The sequence below is a fragment of the Pseudophryne corroboree genome, chromosome 8 (assembly GCF_028390025.1).
Source record: "Pseudophryne corroboree isolate aPseCor3 chromosome 8, aPseCor3.hap2, whole genome shotgun sequence".
Classification (NCBI taxonomy): Eukaryota; Metazoa; Chordata; class Amphibia; order Anura; family Myobatrachidae; genus Pseudophryne; species Pseudophryne corroboree.
The window spans coordinates 240,738,469-240,762,730 of record NC_086451.1 but is presented as its reverse complement, the minus strand read 5'-3'; the positions used below and the strand labels follow the sequence as shown (position 1 = coordinate 240,762,730).

General features: G+C 47.7%; 1 protein-coding gene across 3 annotated transcripts in view; it reads left to right on the top strand.

Annotated features, from left to right (window-relative positions):
• MED12 (mediator complex subunit 12) overlaps positions 1 to 24,262 on the top strand; it is a 272,752-nt gene that overhangs the window by 183,700 nt on the left and 64,790 nt on the right. For all 3 annotated transcript variants that reach the window (XM_063937138.1, XM_063937137.1, XM_063937136.1), the window contains exons 21-25: positions 1,370 to 1,597; positions 1,735 to 1,879; positions 1,991 to 2,111; positions 10,652 to 10,753; positions 10,917 to 11,030. In XM_063937138.1, coding sequence (XP_063793208.1) covers positions 1,370 to 1,597; positions 1,735 to 1,879; positions 1,991 to 2,111; positions 10,652 to 10,753; positions 10,917 to 11,030 — 710 coding nt within the window. The remainder of the gene's footprint in view (positions 1 to 1,369; positions 1,598 to 1,734; positions 1,880 to 1,990; positions 2,112 to 10,651; positions 10,754 to 10,916; positions 11,031 to 24,262) is intronic.

Sequence of the window (24,262 nt, the reverse complement as noted above, 5' to 3'; positions counted from 1 at the left end):
GATCAATTGGTGTCTAATTGCCGCTCTAGTATTGTAACAAGTTGCTACAAAAATGCAGTTGACAATGTCCTTATAAGCTTTTACTGAATACAAGTCCAGGATCGCCCTTTGATGGTACTGGCAAAATGCTGGAGGGCAGTCTCCTATATAGGGCTTCTAGTAATAAGTCCAAAGTTGCCCTCTGTTCATACAGACAAAATAACTGGAAGACTTACTGAACTTTCTGTGGCTGGAAGCATAAGCATCGGGTGTCTGCCGGCAGACGTTGCTGGTGCCTCTGCGATCAATATACCGGGACTCACAGCAATGCAACATTTTCTATCCCCGATCCCTCTTCGGAGTTGGTCTAGCTTTTTGTGGTTCGGGTCCTACATATTTATATTGAGAGGCCGCGGGATCATTGTAACTCAGACTCCCATAATCATTCTCTGTGACTTTCACAAGTCCTAGTGAACGATAAGCTTCACTGTCAGCCAGGCCTACCTTTTGGCAAACTAATTGGTCCTAACTTTGGTGCAGACTCATTCCACCAGGTTGGCAAGGACTTCATGGGCAACTTGATGTGGTGCCTTTGCTGAGCAACTTTGTAGAGCTGCCAAGGGGTCTTCTGCTGGCATATTTATCATATTCTATTTCTTTAGTACCTTTGCCGTCTCGGCTGCTGGGTTCGAGCATACGGTATTGAGCACAGCACAAGAGCATTCTCTCTCTTAGGTGGACTGCTTTGGGACTTCCCATAGTTTTCCCCTGTGTCCACCATGCATGATGAGATAAAAGGAGATTTTTGTCCTTACTGTTGAATCCCTTTCTCTGAATCCATGAGGGACACTGGGTGCCCACCTTGACGCCTGTGTCTGAACTGGGACCTCCTATTGACCTTGTGTGCTTTAGGTGTGTATGAGGCTTTTCTTCTCTTCTACTTTTCCCTCTCCTTGGACTTGTTAATATAACTGACAAGCCGGCTGAGGGGGCAGGGGAGAGGGAGCCCGTGCTGCTGGGAAAAGAACATTACCATTTGGTGCCATCCTGCTCCACTGTATACCCACGGTTTTCTCCAATGTCCCCAATGTATTCAGAGAAAAAGGAACTAACAGATAAGGACAAAAAAATTAAATAATTTTTTTTCACGTATGTAAATGTAACTTGATGTAATTTTGTCATTAGAAATGGTAGATTGGAGGGGTAGTTTTCCGGTCTTAAACATGACATGGTGTGAAGAATTTGTCTTTTAGGGATATCATTTAAGAATCTGACATGGTAGTGTTGTGTATATATGTATATTTAACTTAAGTGACAGACATGCTAGATACAAAATGATTTTTATTTGTATTCATTTTTTATTATTATTATGTTTTTCTTTTCTCTGAAGCGATTTCTGCTCCAAGGTGAAGAACACAATATATTGTATTGTGGATCCATCTGACTCGAACATGTTGTGGGAACAGGAGTTTATGTTGGACACCATCATTAATCCATCTGCTCACAGTTACAACTGCGGCATGCTGGGAAAACTTTTAAGAGATTCTCCTACTAACCGTTACAGCTTTGTGTGCAATGCTCTTGTGCATGTGTGTGTCGGAGACCACGATACTGATAGGTAAGGACAATGTAAAAGAGCAGTAAAGACAAAAAGGGAGGAGTATGTTTACAAGTAATAGCAAAAAGAAAATCTCATTGTTGCGGTGAACAGATTCATGTTGCTGTCCTATTTTTTTATTTTTTCTCCTTGTGCAGAGTGAATGACATTGCAATCCTCTGTGCCGAGTTGACTGGATCTTGCAAAGATCTCAGCTCTGAATGGCTTGGAGTCTTAAAAGCTCTTTGCTGCTCATCCAATAATGGCACCTGTGGCTTCAATGACTTGCTGTGCAATGTAGATGTAAGTTTTACAGAAATCTATATCTCCTTTCTAGTTTTTTTTTTTTTTTTACCATGTGAAATTTTCTTGTGAGAGTCCATAAGGTATTTGTATGTCTCTTAACCATTGTAGGTAAGTGATCTGTCTTTCCATGATTCTCTTGCTACATTTGTAGCAATCCTGGTTGCTCGCCAATGTTTTCCACTTGAGGATCTAATACGTTGCGCGGCCATCCCTTCCCTGCTTACTGCTGGTAAGTCAGAAAAATGTTAATAAAATGTGTATTTTTAATGTGTTTTTAAGTATCTTTCTCCAAAGTTGTATTGGGCACTGAACGGTAGGTTAGGTTTACCCCCTAGGAGGCAGGGCACTGGGAAAAAACAAGAATCTACCATCTCCTCCATGTAACTCAGTTGTTCTTACGTCCATTGACAGCGCAGTGAACAGACCAGAGAGCGCAAAATAAAAAAAATCATCATACACTCTTGAATGGGTTGGGCACTCTTACCTGGCAAACAAACAAGGGTCTATGTGGTTTTAACGGTGACCATGCATGATAATAGGTACTTTCTTCTGATCCCTTGACAACCCAGGCTCATTGTGATAAGACATACAATCTCTGACTGTACACTTAAGACATACACTTCTCTGGCTGTGCACTCGCTATTACACTACACTACACATAAACACTGGCCTGCAGTAACTAAAAGCACTGGTACAGGGAACACAGAGTCTTGTGCATTATGCTGCCTGGAGATATGACACAGTAGCGTTTTCCCACACTTGACCTGGTGGAACTAGGACCTTATTTTCCAGAGGAAAACCTCTATTGTGAACTCTCTTCCATTTCTCAGCAGGTTGAGCGACCAATCGCCTTCCAGTAGTTCACCCCTAAAATGAGTCACTGATACGGCAGGAACAAAGATGCAGGATGCTTCCCTCACTCATGGCTTAGGGGCCTCCTCCTTTATGGAGACCTCTTTCCTTTCAAACAACTTCCATCAAATCAGTGTCATGGGGACTGGGAAGACACTTCCTGCAATCAGATTTTAGATGCTAGCCATCCACTAACTTGCAAGATAGTCAAGATAATGTTTTTTTGGAGGGGCTGTCGGGATTCAGATGGCTGGGATGCCGCTGTCAGGATTGTGACAGCCGGCATCCCGTCCATCAGGTTATTATACTGAATCCTCCGGACGTGCATGATAATCTAATATATTCGCTTGTCTAGCAAGTTTGTTTTTCCCTAAAGTCGGAAGGTCAGTGATGATATTTTGGAATTGGTGGTGGTCCGATACACGCTGGTCCAAGTCTAACAGGTCCTTCAGGAGAAACTTGGATGAATAGAGTAGGAAAACTCCACAGCCAAGGCATATATCAACATGCAGGGCGAGAAAATGAGTCGTCAAGCAATGACAGAGGTGTCTTACATACTCCTTTGAGTGAGTAATGGGTTTCGGCTCATTCATATTCCCAGAGTGGACAACTGGCAAGTAGACTTTCTCAGTCATCACACTGTCTTCCCTGTGAAACGGGAAGTACATCAGGAGGTGTTTAAACAGATTGCAAATTGTTGGGGAGAATAGAGGTAGATCTTGTTGCCTCCCAGTTAATCAAAAAGGTTCTCTTGTTCGGAAATGCTCAAGGGCTCCCAGAACAGTGCTAGTGGATGAAATGACAGCATTGTGGCCTTTTAGTTAGAGTACTTGTTTCCACCCCTGTCCATGCTGAACATGGTACACCAGCAGTTCAATGAAGGGGATTGTCTATAATCCTCATAGACTTGCCTCGTCAGCAGTGGTACACACGCTGAGGTTCCTTACAGGCTTTCTCTCCAGCAAGACCTACTAAATCAAGATCCCAGTCAACACCCAGTTTTGTCTTGCCTGGCTTTGACAGCATGGTTCTTGATACCCAGATCTTGAGAGCTTTGTGGGTTGTTCAGGCTATGATTCAGGCTTGTAAACCAGCTACTTCTAGAATTTACTATCATATCTGGAGGTTGTGCATTTCATGGTGTGAATGTCGGGTTGTTCTGCTGATGTGTTTAGATTACCACATAGTTTGCCTTTAATTAGGACGTTCTGACCTAGGACCTTAGATTGTTTTCCCTTAAGGGTCAGGTTTTAGTCCTTTTTTTTTTTTTTTTGAGGGGTGGGGGTTGGGTCGGAGAATTTTAGGATTCAGCCTCCCTTTGTGAATTTGGTATTGGAGGCTCTTCTGAGGCCTCCCTTTGAGCCTCTTGAGACTATAAAATTGTGGTACTCTGACAGGGTAGTTCTTCGGATGAAACAGTCCTTTCTTCCAAAGATGGTTTCGAAATTTATCTGAACAAGGATATTGCTCTTCCTTAAAACTACATCTTTTGGCTGTTAGGGCGAATTCGTATAGACCATACATACTTTTTTTTTGTATTGGTGGAGGAGCCAAAGAAAGGTTGGTTGGCATCCAAGTGTCCATTGCAAGATGGGTTACTTAAGCTTTTCGCCAGGCTTGGTGATCCTTAGACAGGCCTGTTCTGGTTGCCCTCTGGGTTCAGTATTCTTGTGCAGTCAGGACTTCCTTGTGGTTCACTACGGGACTTCACAAAGCATCCGGGGGGGGCGCTATGTCTGGAGTGTGTGACAGTGGTGGCAGTTTACTGCGTGGTGACAACTTGCAGCAGCATAATGCAGTATACACTGTGGCTCTCTTATACAAAGTGCATGCAGTTACACCTTCCACGCTATACAACACACCTAGGTGCAAAACATGTTTCTCTTACGTCCTAGAGGATGCTGGGGACTCCAAAAGGACCATGGGGTATAGACGGGATCTGCAGGAGCTTGGGCACACTAAAAAGACTTTGACTGGGTGTGAACTGGCTCCTCCCTCTATGCCCCTCCCCCAGACCTCAGTTAGACTTTGTGCCCAGGAGTGACTGGACACACACTAGGGGAGCTCTACTGAGTTTCTGTAGAAAGACTTTTGTTAGGTTTTTTTATTTTCAGGGAGACCTGCTGGCTACAGGCTCCCTGCATTGTGGGACTGAGGGGAGAGAAGTCCGACCTACTTCTTAGTTAAAGGCTCTGCTTCTTAGGCTACTGGACACCATTAGCTCCAGAGGATTCGATCACTTGGTTCGCCTAGCTGCTTGTTCCCGGAGCCGCGCCGTCACCCCCCTCACAGAAGCCAGAAGAAAGAAGCCGGGTGAGTATTAGAAGAACTGAAGCCATCAGACAGCAGAAGACTTCAGTAACGGTACAGCGCAGCGGTAGTGCTGCGCTCCATGCTCCCACACACACTTAACCAACGGCACTCACAGGGTGCAGGGCACTTGGGGGAGCACCCTGGGCAGCAGTTTCTGGGGTCAGAGGACTGGCAGAAGCGATTATACGGTGGCCTGGCACCGTATAGATTACCCCCGCCAGTATAATAAATTTGAAATTGAGCGGGCTACAGCGTGCCGGGAAGGGGCGGAGCTTAGACGCACGTTGCTCACCAGTGCCATTTTCTCTCTCTCTACAGTGCTGCAGAGACGCTGGCCCGGACCTCCAAGCTCCCTCAAGTAACAAGGGGGAATAACAGGGGGGGCACATAAAATTTGGTGCTTTTATCATATTGTAGACAGCGCTGGACACATATATGATATATTTTAGTATATGGGCTCTGGGGTGTGAGCTGGCATACTCCCTCTGTGTTTCTCTCTACAGGCTTCCCTGTGGCTCTGTCCCCTTGTTTTTGGCCAGTGTGAGTGTGGGTGTGTCGGTACTACGTGTCGACATGTCTGAGGCTGAGTGTTCCTCCCCGGAGGAAGTTACTGGGGGCACAGAGAGGGATTTGGGTATGACTCTGTCGGCACAGCCGACTGCTGATTGGGTGACTATGCTGAGTACACTGAATGCAAATGTGGCTTTATTGTCTGAGACTGGATAAATCTGATTCACAGACACAAACATGGAGGAAATCCATGGAGGAGGCTTTGTCTCAGGTACAGACTACCTCAGGGTCACAAAAGCGTTTTTACCCAGATGGCGGATACAGGTACTGACACGGACTCTGATTCCGATGTCGTTTTCAATGAGGCTTCTTTACATCCAAGGGTTGTTAGGAGTATTGAGTACATGATTGTAGCCATCAAAGATGTTTTACATATATCTGATGAACCTGCCGTTCCTGACACAAGGGTTTGTTTATTTAAAGGGAAAAGGCCTGAGGTAAAATTTCCCCCCTCTCATGAAATGAATGCGCTTTGTGAAAAGGCTTGGGAGTTGCCTGACAAAAGGTGGCAGATTCCCAAGAGAATTTTTATGGCATATCCTTTCCCCTCTGACGACAGGGAAAAATTGGAGTTGTCTCCCAATGTGGACAAGGCTCTATCCCGATTGTCCAAGAAGGTGGCGCTTCCGTCTCCTGACACGGCTGCTCTCAAGGACCCAGCGGATCACAAGCTGGAGACGACATTGAAGTCCATTTTCGTTAATACTGGTGCATTGCTCAGACCTGCTGTGGCGTCGGTATGGGTGAGTAGTGCTATTGCTAAGTGAGCTGATAATTTGGCTTCGGATATGGATACCCTTGATAAGGATAACATTCGTTTGACTCTTGGTTATATCAAGCACGCTGCAGATTACCTAAAGGATGCAGCGAGGGATGTTGGCCTCTTGGGATCAAGAGCCAATGCCATGGCGGTATCGGCCAGGAGGGCGCTGTGGATTCATCAATGGAATGCTGATGCCGACTCCAAGAAGAATATGGAAGCTCTCCCTTTTAAAGGTAGGTTCTTGTTTGGTGACGGCCTTGCTGACCTGGTGTCTACCGCTACTGCGGGTAAGTCATCTTTTCTTCAGCAGATGCAGTCCTTTCGGCCTAATAAATACAAAAGAGGAAAGGGCTCGTACTTCCTCGCCTCAAAGGGTAGAGGAAGGGGAAAGAAGTCGCCTGCAGTGTCAGGCACCCTGGACCAAAAGTCCTCCCCCGCCTCTACCAAGTCCACCGCATGACGCTGGGGCTCCCCTGCAGGAGTCCGTACCGGTGGGGGGCCGTCTCCGATTCTTCAGTCAGGTCTGGTTTCAATCGGCCCTGGATCCTTGGGTCTTAGACATAGTGTCCCAAGGGTACAAACTGGAGTTTCAGGAGATACCCCCCCGCCGTTTTTTTCGTGTCGGCCTTGCCAGTTTCTCTTCCCAAAAGAGAAGTGGTAAAGGCTGCGATACAAAAGTTGTGTCAACAGAGGGTCGTTGTGCCGGTTCCCCCATCCCAACGGGGGGAAGGGTTCTATTCGAGCCTCTTTGTCGTGCCGAAGCCGGACGGCTCGGTCAGACCGATTCTGAACCTAAAATCCCTCAAACCATACTTGAAAATTTTCAAGTTCAAGATGGAATCTCTTCGAGTTGTGATTTCCAGCCTCGAAGGGGGGGATTTTATGGCGTCAGTCGACATAAAGGATGCTTACTTGCACGTCCCGATATACCCTCCTCATCAAGCCTTCTTGAGGTTTGCGGTACAGGATTGTCATTACCAATTTCAGGCGTTGCCGTTTGGGCTTTCCACGGCCCCGAGGGTTTTCACCAAGGTAATGGCGAAAATGATGGTTCTCCTTCGCAAGCAAGGGGTCACAATTATCCCGTACTTGGACGATCTCTTGATAAAGGCTAGGTCCAAGGAACAGTTGTTAAGAAATGTGGATCTCTCCCTGTCGGTTCTGCGACATCACGGTTAGATTCTAAATTTGCCAAAGTCTCAGTTGATCCCGGCCACTCGGCTGCCCTTCCTGGGCATGATCCTAGACACTGAGCTACAGAGAGTGTTTCTTCCGGAGGACAAAGCTCTGGAAATCCAGACCATGGTCAGGGAGCTTCTGAGGCCGACAAGTGTGTCGATTCGTCAATGCACTCGGATACGAGGGAAGATGGTTGCGGCTTACGAAGCCATTCCGTTTGGCAGGTTTCATGCCCGGGTGTTTCAGTGGGATCTGCTGAACAAATGGTCCGGGTCTCACCTGCACATGCACCGGAAAATAAGTCTATCTTCCAGGGCCAGGATTTCTCTCCTGTGGTGGCTGCAAGGCTCTCACCTTCTAGAGGGACGACGATTCGGAATCCAGGACTGGGTCCTGCTGACAACAGATGCAAGTCTCCGAGGCTGGGGCGCAGTCACGCAAGGAAGAAATTTCCAGGGAAAATGGTCAAGCCAGGAATCTTGTCTCCACATAAATGTTCTCGAGTTAAGAGCCATATACAACGGCCTGCTGCAAGCGAAGAACCTTCTTCAGGGTCTCCCTGTCCTAAACCAGTCGGACAACATAACAGCGGTGGCGTACGTAAACCGCCAAGGCGGAACAAGGAGCAGGGCGGCAATGGCGGAGGCCACAAGAATTCTTCGCTGGGCGAAACAGCACGTGAGCGCTCTGTCAGCAGTCTTCCTCCCGGGCGTGGACAACTGGGAAGCAGACTTCCTCAGCAGACACGATCTCCATCCGGGAGAGTGGGCTCTTCATCAAGAGGTATTTGCAGAAGTGACAAGGCGTTGGGGAATTCCTCAACAAGAAGCTTCCGAGGTATTGTTCCAGGTCAAGGGACCCCCAAGCCAGTGCAGTGGACGCCCTGGTAACTCCGTGGGTGTTTCAGTCGGTGTATGTGTTCCCTCCGCTTCCTCTCATTCCAAAGGTGCTGAGGATCTTACGACGAGCAAGGGTTCAGGCAATACTCGTCGTTCCAGATTGGCCACAGAGGGCCTGGTATCCGGATCTTCAGGAACTACTTGTAGAAGATCCTTGGCCGCTTCCTCTAAGAGAGAACCTGTTACTGCAGGGGCCCTGCGTGTTTCCGGACTTACCGCGGCTGCGTTTGACGGCGTGGAAGTTGAGCGCCAAATCTTAGCTCGAAAAGGTATTCCCGGGGAGGTCATCCCCACTCTCCTTAAAGCTAGGAAGGAGGTTACGGCGGAACATTATCAACGTATTTGGAGAAAGTATGTGTCGTGGTGTGAAACCAAAGCAGCTCCTGCGGAGGAGTTTCACTTGGGCCGTTTCCTCCATTTTTTGCAGGCAGGCGTGGATGCTGGCCTGAAATTGGGTTCCATCAAGGTGCAGATTTCGGCTTTATCTATTTTCTTTCAAAAAGAATTGTCCGTCCTTCCTGAGGTTCAGACTTTCGTGAAGGGAGTGCTGCATATCCATCCTCCATTTGTGCCACCCGTGGCGCCGTGGGATCTTGAAGTGGTGTTTCAGTTTCTTATGTCTCACTGGTTTGAACCTTTGCGTAAGGTTGAGTTAAAGTTTCTCACTTGGAAAGTGGTCATGCTTTTGGCTCTGGTGTCTGCCAGACGAGTGGCCAAGTTGGCGGCTTTGTCTCACAAGAGCCCATATTTGATCTTTCATTCGGATAGAGCGGAATTGAGGACTCGTCAACAATTTCTGCCTAAGGTGGTTTCTTCGTTTCACATAAACCAACCTATTGTGGTACCTGTGGCTACGGAGGTTGTGGCGGTCCCAAAATCTCTTGACGTTGTAAGAGCTTTGAAAATTTATGTCGCCAGAACGGCACTTACTAGGAAGACAGAGGCTCTGTTTGTCCTGTATGCTTCCAAGAAGATTGGAAATCCTGCTTCTAAGCAAACTATTGCACGCTGGATTTGTAGTACGATTCAGCAAGCTCATTCTTCGGCTGGGCTCCCGTTGCCGAAGTCAGTAAAGGCCCATTCTACCAGGAAGAGGTGGGCTCATCTTGGGCGGCTGCCCGAGGGGTCTCGGCACTTCAGCTACGTGGTCGGGTTCAAACACTTTTGCTAAGTTCTACAAGTTTGATACCCTGGCTGATGAGTACCTTATGTTTGCTCAATCGGTGCTGCAGAGTCGTCCGCACTCTCCCGCCCGGTCTGGAGCTTTGGTATAGACCCCATGGTCCTTTTGGAGTCCCCCAGCATCCTCTAGGACGTAAGAGAAAATAGGATTTTAATACCTACCGGTGAATCCTTTTCTAGTCCGTAGAGGATACTGGGCGCCCATCCCAGTGCGGACTGTTCCTTGCAGTTGTATTGATACTGGTTATTTTTGGTTACACGTGGGTTGTGTATCAGTTATATTTAGCTTGTTGCTGTTGTTAGTTCATACTGTTATCTGGTTTCCTACTACTCCGGTTGTACGGTATGTTTGTGGTGTGGGCTGGTATGTTTCTCGCCCTTAGTTTAACAAAAATCCTTTCCTCGAAATGTCCGTCTCTCCTGGGCACAGTTCCTATAACTGAGGTCTGGGGGAGGGGCATAGAGGGAGGAGCCAGTTCACACCCAGTCATAGTCTTTTAAGTGTGCCCAAGCTCCTGCGGATCCCGTCTATACCCCATGGTCCTTTTGGAGTCCCCAGCATCCTCTACGGACTAGGAGAAAAGGGTTTACCGGTAGGTATTAAAATCCTATTATTTGTTATATTATTGTTAGCGCTAATAATCGGGGAACACATTTTTGAGGTTCACTCTTCCAGTTGTATGCCCACAAAACAATTTTGTTATAATGGTATATTTAATATATTCTTTGAAAGTATGAACATATAGTATTTGCATATTTCGTTTCCTCTGTTAATGGAGCACAAACTATGTTTTTAGCTATTTTTTTTAATTAACGTGTTGCTGTTTAAAAACTTCCTGCAGGCGCTGAGTTGGTAGAGGTGATTTGCTTGTATCCTCTAATGAGACATAGCATTACAATATTGTTCAATGTGTAGGAAGTGTTAAGAGCAGCAGACAGAGAGGGAAGCTTTATAGATAAAAAAAAACACATTTTTTCTTTGCAGTTGTACTAAATCTTATTTACTTTCAGCATGCAGTGAGCAGGATTCAGAGTCTGGAGCACGTCTCACATGCCGTATTTTGCTTCATCTGTTCAAGACGCCACAACTGAATCCATATGAACCAGATGGCAGTAAGTGTGCAGTCCAGTGGGTTATTTAGTGGGGCCACTAGGTGATTAAGTAAGAAAACAGCTTTCAGTCTATATTGGATTGTGTTTAGTTCTTTATAAATACAATTCTTCAACACTCTGAAGGAGGTTATTGATTAATGCATCTTTTTCTGCTGTCTCTTAGGTAAGGCAACGTTTGGCATTCGCTCTTCCTGTGATCGCCACCTTCTAGCAGCTTCTCAGAATCGTATTGTACCTGGAGCACTTTTTGCTGTTCTCAAGGCGATCTTTATGCTGGGTAGATTGCATTTTTCTTTTCTGACTGTTAAACTTTAAAAACTTAAACTCATATATTTATGTCCGCTTTATACTGATTTCACTATAGTTTAGTGCATTGGAAAGTGTGTATAAATATGTTTTTCTTTTGGAACAGTCCATGTAGGGGCTTAGTAAAAAAAAAAAAAAGATTTAGTAACGGATATTGTATTGTTTGTAGGTGGTGAACAGTAGGATCTAGTATATATTTGGATCAGGGAAAGTTTATATGCACAAACCTTATTTACTTTAGATAAGAATATTAAGAAGTTTGCATTTGGTGCCATTAAATATTCAGCAGTGAAACAATAGCAAGTCAGATTGTTATGTTCTCATTCCTCCGACTGGGGCTCTGGAAATACTGCTGTATGAGGGAAATGCAGGAGCTTGGGCTCCTCCATATTGGCCTCCAAAAGCTCAAGCTCCTTTTCCTCTATACCCCAGAAGCCTGCCGAGAATCCCACTCTTTCTAAATGCCTGCTGGAGCTGAACGCTCATTTTTGTGACTGCCTATGGCAACCACTCTTGTATATAAAACTAGCACTTTAAATGTAATGTACTGTATAAACAATGTATCAAAAAACATCTGCAAAGAATTGTTGCAGAATAAGCCATAAATTAAAATACTCCAGAATATCCTTCTTTTTTTAAATACTGTAACTGGAAGTATTATAATTGCACATCAATTAGTGAACAAAGTAGAAATACTCAATGTTTAAATCCCCTTCTAGGATAATGTAATATCCTGGACTGTAGCACTGCAGCACTGCTTGTTTTTTTCCAATGTTGTTTTATAGGACAGATGAAGCAATAGGATCTAGCTTCCCCTAATCTCTTCCTAACTCTACCTTTAGTTGTCTGTTCAGTGTGTCAGTGGGGTCTCCAGTATCCGGAGTTGGCAATCCGGATTCTGTGTGGCTGGCTGAGGATGCGGCCGATGATGGTAATTTCACACTGGACCTAAGGCTACGCTGTACGCCAACGAGGTTGGCAGTCCAGTTACTATGCGTCAGGCCAGGCGGCCGATGATTATTACGTCACACTGGGGCTCCGGCTGTAGCTTGAGACTTAGCACCATAAGATCCAAGTTACTGGCCAGCTACAGCAGAAATATCTTACTTGGAAGACTGTCATGTTATTGGCTTTAGCCTCTGTAAGATGAGTGTCGTAATTGGGTGCCTTGTCCTGTAAGAGCCCTTATTTGATATTTCACGACGATACGGCGGAGCTCAGGACTCGCCCACAGTTTTTGCCTAAGGTGGTATCTGCTTTTCACATTAACCAACGATAGTGGTTCTGGTAATGTCTGACACATCGGTTGCTCCAAAGTTCTTGGATGTGGCTCGGGCTTTGAGGATTTACGTTAAGAGGACTGCTTGTCACAGAAAGACTGACTTGCTCTTTGTCCGCTACGAAGATTATCCAACAGGCTTATTCTACGGCAGCATTGCCGCTGCCGAGTTCTATTCAGGCCCACTCCATAAGGTCGATGGGTTCTTCCTGGGTGGCTGCCCGGGGCGTCTCGGCCTTTCGGTTGTGCCGAGCGGCTACTTGGTCTGGTTCGAACACATTCGTGAAGTTCTAGAAGTTAGATTTCTTGGCCGGTGATGACCTTCAGTTTGGTTAGGTGGTTTTGCAGGGGTCTTAGCACTCTCCCACCCGTTCTGGGAGCTTTGGGACTTCCACATGGTACTAATCCATCCCAGTATCCCCTAGGACTTTAGAGAAAATAGTAATTTGATACCTATAGGTAATTCCTTTTCTCGTAGTCTGTAGGGGGATACTGGGCGCCCGCCTCAGTGCTTCGTGTTTCCTGCTTACCTTGTTGTAAGTTCTTCATTGGGTCTGCTGTTGCTGTCCCTTCCACTGTTCGTGTTAGGGTTGCTATCCTTGGTTTGTTAGCGTGGCTATCCTGTCTTACTGTTATGTGTTGGTTCCATAACCTCACCGCTGCTGTTATCTGTTTTCCTTCTCTCAAAGTATGTCCGTCTCCTTTGGTAGAGTTTTCCTAGACTGAGTCTAGTGGAGGGGCATAGAGGGGAGGAGCCAGCACACTGAACATTTCTTAAAGTGCCAGGCTCCAATGGACCCAATCTATACCCCATGGTACTAATCCATCCCAGTATCACCTACGGACTACGAGAAAAGGAATTACCTGTAGGTATCAAATTCCTATTATTTACACTAAGGGGTGCTCTTATCCCTTTTTGTATTATAGGTTGGAGGAGTTGGTGTATACCAGGATAAGGAGCCTTGCCATCCTGGGATTGGGGATTTTCCTGTGCTAAAAATTTCCATTTGGGGACTGTTGCTGCACATTTTGTGTGTGTGTATATATATATATATATATATATATATATATATATATATTTCTCTGACGTCCTAAGTGGATGCTGGGACTCCGTAAGGACCATGGGGAATAGCGGCTCCGCAGGATACTGGGCACAACTAAAGAAAGCTTTAGGACTACCTGGTGTGCACTGGCTCCTCCCTCTATGACCCTCCTCCAGACCTCAGTTAGAATCTTGTGCCCGGCTGAGCTGGATGCACACTAGGGGCTCTCCTGAGCTCCTAGAAAATAAAGTATATTTTAGGTTTTTTTATTTTCAGTGAGATCTGCTGGCAACAGACTCACTGCTACGAGGGACTAAGGGGAGAAGAAGCGAACCTACCTGCTTGTAGCTAGCTTGGGCTTCTTAGGCTACTGGACACCATTAGCTCCAGAGGGATCGAACACAGGGCCCGACCTCGATCGTCCGGAGCCGCGCCGCCGTCCCCCTTACAGAGCCAGAAGCAAGAAGATGGTCCTGAAAATCGGCGGCAGAAGACTTCGGTCTTCAACAAGGTAGCGCACAGCACTGCAGCTGTGCGCCATTTCTCCTCATGCACACCTCACACTCCGGTCACTGATGGGTGCTGGGGGGGGGGGCGCCCTGAGCAGCAATATTAACACCTTGGCTGGCAAAAAAATCACAATATATAGTCCTAGAGGCTATATATGTGAAAAATACCCCTGCCAGAGATCCATAAGAAAGCGGGAGAAAGTCAGCCGGAAAAGGGGCGGGGCTATCTCCCTCAGCACACTGGCGCCATTTTTCCCTCACAGCTCCGCTGGAAGGATCGCTCCCAGGCTCTCCCCTGCAGTTTTCAAGACTACAAAGGGTAAAAAAGAGAGGGGGGGCACTAAATTTAGGCGCAGCAGTATATATATATAATATATAATATATATATATATATATATATATATATAAGCAGCTATAAGGGAAAATCACTCAGTTATAGGGTTCATCCCTGTGTTATATAGCGCTCTGGTGTGTGCTGGCATACTCTCTCTCTGTCTCCCCAAAGGGCTTTGTGGGGTCCTGTCCTCTGTCAGAGCATTCCCTGTGTGTGTGCGGTGTGTCGGTACGGCTGTGTCGACATGTTTGATGAGGCTTATGTGGAGGCGGAGCAGATGCCGATAAATGTGATGTCACCCCCTGCGGGGCCGACACCTGAGTGGATGGACTTGTGGAAGGAATTACGTGAAAGTGTCAACTCCTTACATAAAAGGTTTGACGACATACCAAATATGGGACAGCCGGCTTCTCAGCCTGTGCCTGCCCAGGCGTCTCAAAAGCCATCAGGGGCTCTAAAACGCCCGCTACCTCAGATGGCAGACACAGATGTCGACACGGATACTGACTCCAGTGTCGACGACGATGAGACTAATGTAACTTCCAATAGGGCCACACGTTACATGATTGAGGCAATGAAAATGTGTTGCGCATTTCTGATGTTACCCCAGGAACCACAAAAAAGGGTATTATGTTTGGAGAGAAAAAACTACCAGTAGTTTTTCCCCCATCTGAGGAATTAAATGAAGTGTGTGAAGAAGCGTGGGCTTCCCCCGATAAGAAACTGGTAATTTCTAAAAGATTACGAATGGCGTACCCTTTCCCGCCAGAGGATAGGTCATGTTGGGAAACATCCCCTAGGGTAGATAAAGCGCTCACACGCTTGTCAAAGAAGGTGGAACTACCGTCTCCGGATACGGCCGCCCTAAAGGAGCCTGCTGATAGGAAGCAGGAGGCTATCCTGAAGTCTGTATATACACACACAGGTATTATACTGAGACCAGCTATTGCTTCAGCATGGATGTGCAGTGCTGCAGCTGCGTGGTCAGATTCCCTGTCGGAAAGTATTGATACCCTAGACAGGAACACTATATTGCTAACCGTAGAGCATATTAAAGACGCAGTCTTATACATGAGAGATGCACAGAGGGATATTTGCCGGCTGGCATCTAAAATAAGTGCAATGTCCATTTCTGCCAGGAGAGGGTTATGGACTGGGCAGTGGACAGGTGATGCAGATTCTAAAAGGCACATGGAAGTTTTGCCTTATAAGGGTGAGGAGTTGTTCGGGGATGGTCTCTCGGACCTCGTTTCCACAGCAACAGCTGGGAAGTCAGCATTTTTACCCCATGTTCCCTCACAGCCAAAGAAAGCACCGTATTATCAGGTACAGTCCTTTCGGCCCCATAAGGGCAAGCGGGTTAAAGGCGCGTCCTTTCTGCCCAGAGGCAGAGGTAGAGGGAAAAAGCTGCAGCATACAGCCAGTTCCCAGGAGCAAAAGTCCTCCCCCGCTTCCTCCAAGTCCGCCGCATGACGCTGGGGCTCCACAGGCGAAGCCAGGTACGGTGGGGGCCCGTCTCAAAAACTTCAGCAATCAGTGGGCTCGCTCACGGGTGGATCCCTGGATCCTTCAAGTAGTATCTCAGGGGTACAAGCTGGAATTCGAGACGTCTCCCCCCCGCCGTTTCCTCAAATCTGCCTTGCCTACAACTCCCTCAGGCAGGGAGGCAGTGTTAGAGGCAATACACAAGCTGTATTCCCAGCAGGTGATAGTCAAGGTGCCCCTTCTTCAACAAGGACGGGGTTACTATTCCACAATGTTTGTGGTACCAAAACCGGACGGTTCGGTGAGACCCATTTTGAATTTGAAATCCTTGAACACATATATAAAAAAATTCAAGTTCAAGATGGAATCGCTCAGGGCGGTTATTGCAAGCCTGGACGAGGGGGATTACATGGTATCACTGGACATCAAGGATGCTTACCTGCATGTCCCCATTTACCATCCTCACCAGGAGTACCTCAGATTTGTGGTACAGGATTGTCATTACCAATTCCAGACGCTGCCGTTTGGTCTGTCCACGGCACCGAGGGTATTTACCAAGGTAATGGCCGAAATGATGATACTCCTTCGAAAAAAGGGAGTTTTAATTATCCCGTACTTGGACGATCTCCTGATAAAGGCGAGGTCCATGGAGCAGTTGTTGGTCGGGGTAGCACTATCTCGGGAGGTGCTACAACAGCACGGTTGGATTCTAAATATTCCAAAGTCACAGCTGGTCCCTACGACACGTCTACTGTTCCTGGGGATGGTTCTGGACACAGAACAGAAAAAAGTGTTTCTCCCGGAGGAGAAGGCCAAGGAGCTGTCATCTCTAGTCAGAGGCCTCCTAAAACCAAAACAGGTGTCGGTGCATCACTGCACGTGAGTCCTGGGAAAAATGGTAGCTTCCTACGAAGCAATTCCATTCGGCAGGTTCCATGCAAGGACTTTTCAGTGGGACCTGTTGGACAAGTGGTCCGGATCGCATCTTCAGATGCATCGGCTGATAACCCTGTCTCCAAGGACCAGGGTGTCTCTGCTGTGGTGGCTGCAAAGTGCTCATCTTCAAGAGGGCCGCAGATTCGGCATACAGGACTGGGTCCTGGTGACCACGGATGCCAGCTTTCGAGGCTGGGGGGCAGTCACACAGGGAAGAAACTTCCAAGGACTATGGTCAAGTCAGGAGACTTCCCTACACATAAATATTCTGGAACTGAGGGCCATTTACAATGCCCTAAGTCAGGCAAAACCCCTGCTTCAAAACCAGCCGGTACTGATCCAGTCAGACAACATCACGGCAGTCGCCCATGTAAACCGACAGGGCGGCACAAGAAGCAGGACGGCGATGGCAGAAGCCACAAGGATTCTCCGATGGGCGGAAAATCATGTGTTAGCACTGTCAGCAGTGTTCATTCCGGGAATAGACAACTGGGAAGCAGACTTCCTCAGCAGGCACGACCTCCACCCGGGAGAGTGGGGACTTCATCCAGAAGTCTTCCAAATGATTGTAAACCGTTGGGAAAGGCCACAGGTGGACATGATGGCGTCCCGCCTAAACAAAAAGCTAGAAAGATATTGCGCCAGGTCGAGAGACCCTCAGGCAATAGCTGTGGACTCTCTAGTGACACCGTGGGTGTACCAGTCGGTTTATGTGTTCCCTCCTCTTCCTCTCATACCCAAGGTACTGAGGATAATAAGGAGAAGAGGAGTAAGAACTATACTCATTGTTCCGGATTGGCCAAGAAGAGCTTGGTACCCGGAACTTCAAGAGATGATCTCAGAGGACCCATGGCCTCTGCCGCTCAGACAGGACCTGCTGCAGCAGGGGCCCCGTCTGTTCCAAGACTTAGCGCAGCTGCGTTTGACGGCATGGCGGTTGAACGCCGGATCCTGAAGGAAAAGGGCATTCCGGAGGAAGTAATTCCTACGCTGATTAAAGCTAGGAAAGAAGTGACCGCAAACCATTATCACCGCATTTGGCGAAAATATGTTGCGTGGTGTGAGGCCAGGAAGGCCCCAACGGAGGAATTTCAGCTGGGCCGTTTTCTGCACTTCCTACAGTCAGGGGTGACTATGGGCCTAAAATTGGGTTCCATTAAGGTCCAGATTTCGGCTCTATCGATTTTCAGCCCCCTTTTGTGCCTCCAGTGGCACCTTGGGATCTCAACGTGGTGTTGGATTTCCTAAAGTCACATTGGTTTGAGCCACTTAAAACCGTGGAATTAAAATATCTCACGTGGAAAATGGTCATGCTGTTGGCCTTGGCTTCGGCCAGGCGTGTGTCAGAATTGGCGGCTTTGTCATGTAAAAGCCCTTATCTGATTTTCCATATGGATAGGGCAGAATTGAGGACTCGTCCCCAGTTTCTCCCTAAGGTGGTATCAGCCTTTCATTTGAACCAACCTATCGTGGTGCCTGCGGCTACTAAAGACTTGGAGGCTTCCAAGTTGTTGGACGTAGTCAGGGCCCTGAGAATTTATGTTTCCAGGACAGCTAGTGTCAGGAAAACTGACTCGTTGTTTATCCTGTATGCACCCAACAAGCTGGGTGCTCCTGCTTCAAAGCAGACTATTGCTAGCTGGATCTGTAGTACGATTCAGCTTGCACATTCGGCGGCTGGACTGCCGCATCCTAAATCAGTGAAAGCCCATTCCACGAGGAAGGTGGGCTCTTCTTGGGCGGCTGCCCGAGGGGTCTCGGCTCTACAACTTTGCCGAGCAGCTACTTGGTCGGGGTCAAACACATTTGCTAAATTCTACAAGTTTGACACCCTGGCTGAGGAGGACCTAGAATTTGCCCATTCGGTTCTGCAGAGTCATCCGCACTCTCCCGCCCGTTTGGGAGCTTTGGTATAATCCCCATGGTCCTTACGGAGTCCCAGCATCCACTTAGGATGTCAGAGAAAATAAGATTTTACTCACCGGTAAATCTATTTCTCGTAGTCCGTAGTGGATGCTGGGCGCCCATCCCAAGTGCGGATTGTCTGCAATACTTGTATATAGTTATTGTTTAACTAAAGGGTTATTGTTGAGCCATCTGTTGAGAGGCTCAGTTATTGTTCATACTGTTAACTGGGTATAGTATCACGAGTTATACGGTGTGATTGGTGTGGCTGGTATGAGTCTTACCCGGGATTCAAAATCCTTCCTTATTGTGTCAGCTCTTCCGGGCACAGTATCCTAACTGAGGTCTGAAAGAGGGTCATAGAGGGAGGAGCCAGTGCACACCAGGTAGTCCTAAAGCTTTCTTTAGTTGTGCCCAGTCTCCTGCGGAGCCGCTATTCCCCATGGTCCTTACGGAGTCCCAGCATCCACTACGGACTACGAGAAATAGATTTACCGGTGAGTAAAATCTTATTTTATATATATTTATATATATATATATATATATATATATATATATATTTCTCTAACGTCCTAGTGGATGCTGGGGACTCCGTAAGGACCATGGGGAATAGACGGGCTCCGCAGGAGACATGGGCACTTTAAGAAAGAATTTAGATTCTGGTGTGCTCTGGCTCCTCCCTCTATGTCCCTCCTCCAGAGCTCAGTTTGAATCTGTGCCCGGACGAGCTGGGTGCTGTTCAGTGAGCTCTCCTGAGCTTGCTGTAAGAAAGTATTATGTTAGATTTTTTATTTTCAGGGAGCTCTGTTGGCAACAGACTCCCTGCATCGTGGGACTTAGGGGAGAGAAGCAGCCCTACTCTCTGAAGCTAGGTCCTGCTTCTTAGGCTACTGGACACCATTAGCTCCAGAGCGATCGTACACAGGATCTCACCCTCGTCGTCCGATCCCAGAGCCGCGCCGCCGTCCCCCTCGCAGAGCCGGAAGACAGAAGCCGGGTGAGTATGAAAAGCAAGAAGACTTCGAAATCGGCGGCAGAAGACTCCGGTCTTCACTGAGGTAACGCACAGCACTGCAGCTGTGCACCATTGCTCCCACACACCTCACATACTCCGGTCACTGTAAGGGTGCGGGGGGGGGGGGGGGGGCGGCGCCCTGGGCAGCATATGGACCTCTTTTGGCAAAAGTACACATATATACAGTTGGGCACTGTATATATGTATGAGCCCCCGCCAAGAAAATGAATATGTAAGCGGGACAGAAGCCCGCCGTCGAGGGGGCGGGGCTTCTTCCTCAGCACTCACCAGCGCCATGTTTTTTCTCCACAGCACAGCTGAGAGGAAGCTCCCCAGCCTCTCCCCTGCAGATACACGGTAGAAGAGGGTAAAAAGAGAGGGGGGGCACATAATTAGGCGCAAAAATCAATATAAACAGCAGCTACTGGGTTAACATTAAGTTACTGTGTTATTCCTGGGTTAATAGCGCTGGGGTGTGTGCTGGCATACTCTCTCTCTGTCTCTCCAAAGGGCCTTGTGGGGGAATTGTCTTCAGATGAGCATTCCCTGAGTGTGTGGTGTGTCGACATGTCTGAGGTAAAAGGCTCCCCTAAGGAGGAGATGGAGCAAATGTGTGTGTGAGGGGTGTCTCCGTCGACAACGCCGACACCTGTTTGGATATGTGTAATTAAGTGCTAAGGTGAATTTATTGCACAAAAGATTAGAGTACAGACAGGGAATCTACCCATGTCTGTCCCTATGTCGCAGAGACCTTCAGAGTCTCTCAATGCTCACTATCCAAAATAATAGACACTGATATCGACACGGAGTCTGACTCCAGTGTCGACTACGATAATGCAAAGTTACAGCCAAAATGGCAGGAAAGTATTCAATATATAATTATTGTAATAACAGATGATTTGCATATCACTGATGACTCATCTGTCCCTGACACAAGGGTACACATGTTTAAGGGGAATAAAGACTGCAGTTTCCCACAAAGAATTCTCAGGGAGTATCCTTTCCCTACTAGGGCCAGGATACGATGGGAATCTTCCCCTAGGGTGTCACGATTGCCCAAAAGGTAGCCCTGACTTAACAGCTATCCTCAGGGATCCTGCAGATAGCGTGCACATTCTGGTACACTACTCAGACCGGCGATTGTGTCGGCATGGGTTTATAGCGCTGTAGCAGCGTGGACAGGTACCTTATCAGCAGAGATTGAGACCCTAGTATGTGTGTATATATATATAGATAGATAGATAGATATATAGATAGATATATATAGATAGATATATTAGAGATGCTGTCTTAAGATATATATATATATATATATATATATATATATAAAACATGCCAAAAGAGACATTAGTCTACTGGGTTCTAGAGTCAACGCTATGTCGATTTCTGCTTGACGTGTCCTTGAGAATATGCAATGGACAGGTGATGCCGACTTAAGAGGCATATGGAAGGCTGAGGATTGTGTGGAGAAGGGATCTCGGACCTGGTCTCCACAGCTATAGCTGGTAATTCTGATCTTTTGCCTTATATTCCTGCACAGCCTAGGAAAGCATGACATTATCAAATGCAGCCTTTCGATCACAAAGAAACAAAGTCCGAGGTGCGTCCTTTCTTGCCAGAGGCAGGGCCAGAGGAAAGAAGCTGCACAACACAGCTAGTTCCCAGGAACAGAAGTCCTCCCCGGCCTCTACAAAATCCACCGCATGTCGCTGGGGCTCCACAGGCGGAGCTAGGCCCGGTGGGGGCACGTCTTCGTTATTTCAGCCACAAGTGGGTTCACTCCCTGTTGGATCCCTGGGCAATAGATATTGTGTCTCAGGGATACAAGCTGGACTTTGAGGAGATGCCCCCTCACCGACGGCCCTGCCGGCTTCCCCCCACGAGAGGGAAATAGTGTTAACTGCAATTCACAAATTGTATCTTCAACAGGTGGTGGTCAAGGTTCCCCTCCTTCAACAAGGGGGGGGGGGTTATTATTCGACCATGTTGTAGTCTCGAAACCGGACGGTTCGGTCAGACCCATATTGAATTTAAAATCCCTGAACATATACCTGAAAAGGTTCAAGTTCAAGATTGAATCGCTAAGAGCGGTCATCGCAAGCCTGAAAGGGGGAGATTTTATGGTGTCTCTGGACATAAAGGATGCATACCTTAATTTCCCCATTTATCCACCTCATCAGGCGTACCTCAGATTTGTGGTACAGGATTGTCATTACCAATTTCAGATGTTGCCGTTTGGTCTCTCCACGGCCCCGAGAATCTTCACCAAGGTAATGGCGGAAATGATGGTGCTCCTGCGGAAGCAAGGTGTCACTATTATCCCGTACTTGGACGATCTCCTCATAAAAGCGAGATCAAGAGAGCAGTTGCTGAACAGCGTATCACTTTCTCTGGAAGTGTAACGGCAACACGGCTGGATTCTAAATATTCCAAAGTCGCAGTTGGTTCCTACGGCTCATCTGCCTTTCCTAGGCATGATTCTAGACACAGACCAGAAAAGGGTTTATCTCCCGATAGAGAGAGCTCAGGAGCTCATGACACTGGTCAGGAATCTATTAAAACCAAAACAGGTGTCAGTGCATCACTGCACTCGAGTCCTGGGAAAGATGGTGGCATCATACGAGGACATTCCCTTCGGCAGGTTCCATGCGAGGACCTTCCAATGGGACTTACTGGACAAGTGGTCCGGATCACATCTTCAGATGCATCGGTTAATCACCCTGTCCCCCAGGGCCAGGGTGTCACTCCTGTGGTGGCTGCAGAGTTCTCACCTTCTAGAGAGACGCAGATTCGGAATTCAGGACTGGGTCCTGGTGACCACGGACGCTAGCCTCCGAGGGTGGGGAGCAGTCACACAGGGAAGAAATTTCCAAGGTCTGTGGTCAAGTCAAGAGACTTGCCTTCACATCAACATCCTGGAACTAAGGGCCGTATACAACGCCCTACGTCAAGCGGAGCACTTGCTTCGCGACCAACCGGTTCTGATTCAGTCAGACAACATCACCGCAGTGGCTCATGTGAACCGCCAAGGCGGCACAAGGAGCAGAGTGCCGATGGCAGAAGCCACCAGAATACTTCGCTGGGCTGAGAATCACGTAAGCGCTCTGTAAGCAGTGTTCATCCCGGGAGTGGACAACTGGGAAGCAGACTTCCTCAGCAGACACGACCTCCACCCGGGAGAGTGGGGACTTCATCAGGAGGTCTTCACACAGATCACATATCGGTGGGAACTGCCACAGGTGGACATGATGGCATCCCGCCTCAACAAAAAAATACAGAGGTATTGCGCCAGGTCAAGAGACCCTCAAGCAATAGCAGTAGACGCCCTGGTGACACCGTGGGTGTTCCAGTCGATCTATGTATTTCCTCCTCTTCCTCTCATACCCAAGGTGCTGAGGATAATAAGAAAAAGAGGAGTGAGAACAATCCTCATTGTTCCAGATTGGCCACGAAGGACCTGGATCTGCAAGAAATGCTCACAGAGGACCCGTGGCCTCTTCCTCTAAGACAGGACCTGTTGCAACAGGGGCCCTGTCTGTTCCAAGACTTACCGCGGCTGCGTTTGACGGCATGGCGGTTGAACGCCGGATCCTAGCAGAAAAGGGCATTCCGGACGTGATCATTCCTACGCTGATAAAGGCTAGGAAGGACGTGACGGCTAAACATTATCACCGTATATGGCGAAAATATGTTTCTTGGTGTGAGGCCAGGAATGCTCCTACAGAGGAATTCCAGCTGGCCCGTTTCCTTCACTTCCTACAGTCAGGAGTGAATTTGGGCCTAAAATTGGGCTCCATTAAGGTCCAGATTTCGGCCCTATCCATTTTCTTTCAAAAAGAGTTGGCTTCTCTACCAGAAGTTCAGACGTTTGTAAAGGGAGTGCTGCATATTGAGCCTCTTTTTGTGCCTCCAGTGACACCTTGGGATCTTCACGTGTTAAGTTTCCTGAAATCACACTGGTTTGAACCACTTAAAACGGTGGAGTTAAAATATCTCACGTGGAAGGTGGTCATGCTATTAGCCTTGGCTTCGGCTAGGCGTGTGTCAGAATTAGCGGCTTTGTCACATAAAAGCCCCTATCTGGTTTTCCATATGGATAGAGCAGAATTGCGGACCCGTCCACAATTTCTGCCAAAAGTGGTGTCATCTTTTCATATGAACCAACCTATTGTGGTGCCTGTGGCTACTCGTGACTTGGAGGATTCCGAGTTACTGGATGTGGTCAGGGCTTTGAAGGTTTATGTAGCCAGAACGGCTAGAGTCAGGAAAACGGAGTCGCTGTTTATCCTGTATGCATCCAACAAGCTGGGTGCTCCTGCTTCAAAGCAAACTATTGCTAGCTGGATGTGCCGCTGCCAAAATCAGTTAAAGCCCATTCCACTAGGAAGGTGGGCTCTTCTTGGGCGGCTGCCCGAGGGGGTCTCGGCATTACAACTATGACGAGCTGATACTTCGTCAGGTTCAAACACTTTTGCAAAGTTCTACAAGTTTGATACCCTGGCTGAGGAGGACCTATTGTTTGCTCAATCGGTGCTGCAGAGTCATCCGCACTCTCCCGCCCGTTTGGGAGCTTTGGTATAATCCCCATGGTCCTTACGGAGTCCCCAGCATCCACTAGGACGTTAGAGAAAATAAGATTTTACTTACCGGTAAATCTATTTCTCGTAGTCCGTAGTGGATGCTGGGCGCCCGTCCCA